Raw genomic sequence first — 7575 nt, 5'->3', positions numbered from 1 at the left:
TTTGCTTGCTTTCTTTCAAAAACGTTACAACTAGCAGGTGAACTCTGCAGCCATCTGCACTGGTATTTTTTCCCAGTAAAGTATCATCTAACACCATCTTTGCTGTTTTTGATTTTTGTTTAAAACAAAAAAACTTCATAGTTCTAGTTAGCGAAGGGAGTTTTTGTTCAAAAATATCTGAAATTATCTAAGTTGAGACAGATGGGTAGATGATACAAGTACTCAACAGTAACTAAATTAAGCAGATTAAAATTAACCTAGGCTAAGTCAGCATAACCAGCTAACATTTGTAGCCCACCAGTATAAGAAGTGATTGAGTAACTTGTTGAGAGCACAATTTCATTTTCAAAAAACAGAGATAAGTTCAGTAACAATACTGAATAGGCTTACAGGCAATTTCATATTTGGTAGTTTTACATTTATGTAATAGCATCTTTAATAGATGATGTCTGGCACTGTGCTGTAAAATTTCGGTCTTACAAGTGCCGATAGACTCAACAGACGCACAGTTGCTAGAGGTTTCAATAGAGAGCAGCTGCACAACCTCTAAAAGCTTTTTCATGAACACTGTGTCCAACCGCAACCCCTAAATCTAATTTTATAGACCTTAGAGTGCTAAGTGGGGGATAAGAACATATTCCTGGTGAAATGAAAGTCTTGTAATTTAGTAGCGGAATATAATTGTTTCAGATGAGTCCATATGCCCCTGAATATGAGTTTCCTAAGTCTGTCATAGAAACGTTGTCTGGTTCCAAAATAGTCAGTAAGACTTGGTGGCTTCTCTGGGGTTCAGGGATAGTCAGATTTAGAAGTTTAGGATCATTATATCAGTGTTGAACTCCGGTGGCTTATTTTGCTGATTACGAAATATTTGTAAAGTACATGTTTGTTCAGATTGATTGATTTCCCCTGTAGTTTTCTTCTGCTTTTGAACGCTTCAACAAGGAGTTCATTTTAGATGCTTGCACTTCATGCTCGGCTGTCTATATTGTTTCTATCTGCAAGAATTATTTACCCTGTGTGGATTTTCGTATTGGTGAAACTTGAGCTATTATTTACAGAAAGGATAAATCAAAGTAGAAGGTAGGAGATACTGATGGTGAGAAATTAAGTCTACACTGAATGTCTTCTGTTTGGTCCTATAATCCTGACCACTGCCACATCAGTGACGTGATTATTTAAGACCGAGGTGAAGATGGTATTAAGCTACCTGAGGGCTCCTGGAACCTGCGAAAGAAAAAAAAAAAAGGGAGTTGAATGTCCCATGCTGATAGAGCAAAATGAAGCTGCCAAGTACTGTTGAGAATGTGGGCTATAATGTGTCTGTCACCTCCCTAGCAGCCGCTCTCTTTATGTTACAGTATGTTGGTTCAGTTCGTGACTATAACTGGCTCTGGCTCTTGAAATCCATGTGGAAAATTGATGCGATAGTGGTTCCTCAGCTGGGAACCTCACCCTGACACTTTCTGTTAATGTGCTGTTGCTTTCTGGCGAGGTCTGAGCATATGCTGACCAGAGTCTGTGACACTTTCACAAGTGCGTTTCATTTATTTTCTTTTTCAGTGAATTCAAAGATCTCTCCCTTTTCTCTTTTAAAGGGAAAAAAGAGCTGGCTTTGCTTAACAATGCATGAAGCCATTCTGGTCATTTGGTAACTCATCTCATCCAACTGTTTCTTTCCTTTCACTTTTGCATTGCCAGACAATGGAGAGAAAATATCTATTCAAGTTCTATTTTCATGAGTATTTGGTTGCCATGAAAACTGACGGGAGTAGTGCTGTGACTTGACTGCTGTCATTTATGCCTGCTCTCAGTTCAGCTTGCTTTAAAAAAAGACATTACAACTTGACATCTTGCTAAAGTAATAACAGTGAACTTTCCAGTTTTGGCAGTTAAAGCTCAGTGCTTCATAGAAAGATATTATCAGCCAGTTTACCGGCAGCCTTCCTGTCTCTTATTCCCCTCTCAGCAACTCAAGTGTGCACTTTGCACTAGATCCATCTGATGTGCGAGTGCATCTGTCCAGGCTGGAGCCTGCTATTATCTCTGGCCATTTCCACAGAGATTCATAATTAAGAGTGGAAATGGTGCTCGCTAACTTTTGAAATAAGAGAAGAATATTGACTATTACTGTACGATGGATAGTAGTCAAAACGGCAGCAATATGTTAGTGCCCTCTAATTTCTGAAGTTGTTTTTATTAGTTTACCATTCTGTAGTTTTGCTGTAATGAGTGTAGCAAATGTTTCTTAAGCAATTATCGTTCTAATTGATGTTGATTGATTAACATGAATTTGCTTCACTGGGAAGAAAACTCCCTCAAAAACAGTCAGTGCAATCTTCTCCAATTGGGGATCCCAAGGTGAAGGTTTACTTAGTGCAAGTTGTTCTGCAAAATCTTTGAAAATTGCGTTGTCCAGCCTGACAAAACCAACCAAACTTAACAAATCTTAACTCAGCTTTCTTTTCTTTCCTTTTGGAGCCATGCTCACAGCTTGAGAGAATGCTGGTGGGTGGGGTTTTTTTGTTGTTGTTGTTGTTGTTTGTTGGTTTGGTTTGGGTTTGGGTTTTTTTTTTTTTTTTAGCAGACAGTGGTTTTGCCTCTAATGCAAATTTTGCTGATTGTTAAGGTGGGATCCAAGGAAGAAAATACTTTAATCTTTCCTCCCTGAGCCCCCAAGACCGCACCCTGCGTTTGACCCAGAGCTGTGCTTTGGCCCAGCAGACTGCCTTAGTATGGCCCTGTGCCTCTCCCGTCCCGGTGACAAGAGGTGGCAGAGCAGATCCCCCGGCGCGCTCGGCGCTGGCTGCTTTCTGCTTCTCCATCCCCTTCCTCTGCGGATCGCTCGCAGCCACTGGAGCTGCGGCGTGGCTTTGTGTTGTCCCTCACCACTGCTCACATCTTTGCCGCTTCTTTGGTTTAAGCGTGACTTAACATAACCTGATCCCTGCCACGTGTGCAGGGAGCTGCGTTTGAACTGCTCTGGGGATCCTGATCTCCTTTCAGGTTTCAGCATTCTCCTCCTCCCTTGGGCAGAAGAGGGCGAGAGGCTACGGATTAGGTGCCCTCCAGTTAACAAATTATTTGTTGTATTAATGGTACGTGGAGTCACACGTCCCTCCTGGCGCTCTGCTCACAGCCTTTGCTCATGCGTGTTCCAGCATATCAACACTGACTCTTTTCAACCTGCTTATGGTGCCGGGTGCTTCTGCGGCATAAAGCCAGGTCATTATCAAGTTATTCCTACTCTTTCTGTTGCCACAGAGATACAGTAGGTTAATTGTGAGAATGAAATCAATCATCATTAAAGCTGCCTTTGCTCACAGTCCGAGGTGTTTTGATGAAACATCGTGTATTCAGGACATAACATACTAATTCTTATCTCCAGCTGTGGGGTTTTTAATTTTTTCCCCTGCTGGTTGAGTTCAGGAGGGGCAGCCCTTCTGGCCCTTTTCTGTGTCTTTATCTAATCTTTCTCTAGCTGTGTCTCTTTTTTTTTTCTCCCAGGATAGCCTATTGGTTTTCTGCACTCCTTCTAACAGTTAAACTGCCTTAGCTTGCTGTCCAACTCACCAATAAATGGAACCACCAAAAAAAGTATCTCCAGCCAGGAAATGCCATCCTCACAATGCTCTGCTGATTTTTATTCCCAGTAAAAGATCCATCATTATTTGTTTCCATGGTGCTGAGACGTGTGTGGTGACACTGCAAAGGATGTTGGGGCTTTAGTGAAGGAGCTGTAATAAATACGCTGTACCATGTAGGGTGCAGTGATTCACATCCAACTGATGTGGAGGTGGGTGTTTTAAGAGCAGGAGTTGATCTGGGTTTGGTTTGGTTTTGTTTTACCTTCACATACCAGGCACAGTGTCCACCGTACAGAGAGGAGGTGGAAGTTAGATGGCACCTCTAAATAACTTAGAAATGGGTCTCTTCGGATACAGCCAGCCCTCACCTCTTTTCTGTGCTTGCTTTGCCTGTTTGGTTTTGCTCCAAAATATATTGATCTTCCTGTAAAAGGCTCTTTCACCTCAGGTTCTGGGAAACTAAAATGTAAAAGCTTACTTTTCTGTAAAAAGCGATCTTTATAAATTAGAAAAGTCAAGTGCAGTCTCGGTATGTTTGAACTGATGTTTTTCTGAGCTTTGGGAGGAGAATTTTAGCTGTACTGTGAAGCTTATGATAAAATCCAATTATTTTATCAGCTTGCACATACGTCTTATTAAATTCATGGAAAAAACCACCTTAAAGTAGTCAGTTCTCATATATTTTTGTGTTAAGTATAGTATAACTGTGATTATGTATTATGTATTCCCCCTGCATGGAGGGGGAAGTGTGAGACGGGGCTTCCAGCCCACGTGCTCTCCTCTCAGCATACCTGGACGTGCTGTTCGTTCAAGGAATTTAGCTGAAGGATGCAGTTATCTCCTGCGTTGAACTCCTGTGCCATCCAGCTGGCACATTCCTCAGCTGTAGGAGATGGGAGATGAATAGAAAATGCTTCAAAACTATAACAAGAACAACTTGTCCTCGCCCATGTGAAACATCTCCAGTCAGGTTCTTGATGTGCTGAGGCTGCATTTAGCTTTGAGAAGTTGCTTGCTTAGCTGGGAAGACCCAGGGACGGCTTTGCTGCTAAAGGGGGAGCGTGCTGGCACTTTCCTATCTTCCACTGATCCCCGGTTTCTGTTTCAGCTGCTTGAGTTAAAACTCCCCTCAGGGGAAGCAGTGCTAGCCCCGGACCAGGGCAGCACCAAGGTGAGCTTTGGTGTGCGACAGCAGCATGGCCTCCTAACCCGAGTGGTGTGTGCCCGTGGAGACTAACCCCTGAGTTCGTTGCCTCTGCTCGAGTAGGCCGGGAATAGCGACGGAATCGTTAGAAGTCCTCGCAGCCGGTGGTCGTGCTATTCGCGGAGGATTTGCAATAAACATGACTGTCTCCTTCACATCAGTTTACTGCTTTGCAGCTTCAGATGAAAATGAGCGAGCGAGCCGTGTCCCTCAGCACCATGGTGCCCTTGCCCCGCAGTGCCTACTGGCAGCACATCACGCGACAGCACAGCACTGGCCAGCTCTACGGTCTGCAAGGTAAGGGGCTGGGGTGGAAAGAGTCAATGCACAAATCAGATCACGGCATTGTTGAATCATTTCGGTATCTGTCCATCTCACTGAAGGCTGATGTTCGGTCTAAGTCAGTTGCCACTGCTGTCTGGTTGATGGAGAGAAGGGCACGTCCCACTTTAAGATGGACAACCTGGTAGAGGGGTTGTCATCAGGAGGTGCTCTTCTTACTTCCCATTGGAGAGGGATCCTTCATTTGACAAGTTTTCTGACCATTTTTAGGTTAGCAAGGAGAAACTACTGTTACAGGATGGCCAGTTATCAAGGTTGCCCAAGCCTTCCTGCTACTAAACTCTTTTAATGGCACCTGATTTTTTTGCCAGACTTATAACCATTTGGCTCCCCTCTCCTTTGGATGGCTGCCTCGTGCTAAGACTGATGCAGTCTTCATTATTCATTTTGAGTACTTGCTAAAATTCAACCTCGAAAACAGCTGAATTAAGGAAAGTAAAAGGAAATGGCCATGATAAGTAGTTCTAGAAAACTGTTGCTTGAACAGCTGCAGTGCTGCCACCGTGCCTGAAGTGTAGCCTGAAGATGGGCAGATGTCTTCTCCAAATCCCCTCCTTGCTGTCAGCCCAAGGGACTGAACAGCTCAGTCCCCTCATGCCTGAAAACCTCCCCAGGCTGCAGAGCGGGAGGATTCGCTCCCGGGGAGGTCTCTGCACCCGGTTGTCCCTCCGTGGTCACCAAGGGACATCTAGTGGTTACTGAGCTCACGGATGGGGAGAAGGAAAGGAAGCCCACCGCACCTGCAGGATGGATGGCTAACAGGGGCTTTGCAGGAGTCCTGACGTGAGCCATCTCTGCCCGTGTATTTCACAGTGTGTTTCAACACCGAACTTCAATCTCCTGAGATAAAGTGAAAACCGCAGCACCTGCCGCGCACTGTTGTTGCTTTGTGCTGATTTCCCCAGAGGCACCTCTGGAGTAGGAGCTGCAGGTGCTTAGTACATCTGAGGAGCTGATCCAATGTCAGCATCTTGTAGTCATGTGTGTAAAAAAAAAAAAAAAAAAAAGCCCATTTGTATTTCAAAACGCAGTTTTCCACTCTAAGCTACGTGGATTAACTGAGTGTTTGTACAGAAGTTGGTATTGATGAGTTGTGAAGTCAGGATCAGGGCATGACTCAGAAAAGCCAGCGGAAAACAGACTAAACTTAATAGAAGGGGGACAGCCTGGAGTATTGAATGGAAGGAGTCAATACCTGCCATAACTTTATTTTCACAACATATGGAACAAAGGCTGAGCTTGATTAAATATCTGGATAATAAAGATGGACTGAAGCAGTTTCCCTTTGCTGTGGGGGCATTAGAAAATGAAGCTCAGCTTGGTCATCAGGACACGGGCTGTTTCTCTGTCATCCCTGAAGGTCAGGGCTGGCATGTGCTGCTCCAAGGGGCAGCTCTGCTCTTGGTGCCTCATCCTGCTGCAAAAAAACCACAGGTAAACCTGTGTTTAGCAGAAAACCTCAGGAGCTGGCAGGGCTTTCTAGTACTAACATGGAGATATCATTTACCAACATCAAGCATTCAGAAGTCACTAGACAGATATGTTAAAAGATCCTGGTTTGGAAAACTTTTGCAGTCCTTGTTTGTTTGCTTCTTTTTTCCTCCCCTTGGATATTAGGAGTTTCTCAAGGAATAATGAATAATAGATATTTATTTTACTTTTTTTGATAAAGCAGAAAACTGTAGAGGCTGGCAGCTCCAGAACATGAAATATCACAAGGTGTGATTAAAAATTACAAGCGCTGGCAGCCCTGACAGATATAGCCATATTCCATTCTGGTCCTCTGATTTTCAGCAAATCGTAAAAGCTAGTATTTTTCCTTTTTTCAGCACTAGAGGGGGCAGGCAGCACATAAAAAGCCCCAGCTAAACCCAGCAAATGTTTCAGAGGAGGAATGAATAATAAAAGCAGCACTTACATGCCTGTTCAAATTTGTTCAATAAATTAGGGCATGGGAAGATGACCTGCTGGTGGCAGCCTGTGGCACACGAGAACAAGACTGCTTGCAGCACTCTGACACAATCAGTGGATTTGGCTGACTGTGCCTTACTGTAGAGTCCTTTATTAAAACAATAATTCAGCATTGAGTTGACACAAGATAAATAGACTATATGGGTGCAAACCACTTGTTTTATATTTAGAAAAATAGCTTGCTTGTTAAACTGGGAAAAAAAGGATCCTGGGAGGTTGTCGTCATGAGAATGGGGTAAAAGTCTTCACAATCAGTGGATTTGGCTGACTGTGCCTTACTGTAGAGTCCTTTATTAAAACAATAATTCAGCATTGAGTTGACACAAGATAAATAGACTATATGGGTGCAAACCACTTGTTTTATATTTAGAAAAATAGCTTGCTTGTTAAACTGGGAAAAAAAGGATCCTGGGAGGTTGTCGTCATGAGAATGGGGTAAAAGTCTTCGAAAAATAAGCCAGCCATGCAGCC

General features: G+C 43.5%; 1 protein-coding gene across 1 annotated transcript in view; it reads left to right on the top strand.

Annotated features, from left to right (window-relative positions):
* DOK5 (docking protein 5) overlaps positions 1-7575 on the top strand; it is a 12690-nt gene that overhangs the window by 4473 nt on the left and 642 nt on the right. The window contains exon 5 of the mRNA XM_009585452.1: positions 4968-5088. Coding sequence (XP_009583747.1) covers positions 4968-5088 — 121 coding nt within the window. The remainder of the gene's footprint in view (positions 1-4967; positions 5089-7575) is intronic.

This window comes from Fulmarus glacialis, unplaced genomic scaffold (genome assembly GCF_000690835.1).
Source record: "Fulmarus glacialis isolate BGI_N327 unplaced genomic scaffold, ASM69083v1 scaffold9249, whole genome shotgun sequence".
NCBI lineage: Eukaryota > Metazoa > Chordata > Aves > Procellariiformes > Procellariidae > Fulmarus > Fulmarus glacialis.
This window is presented reverse-complemented; position numbering and strand designations above follow the sequence as displayed.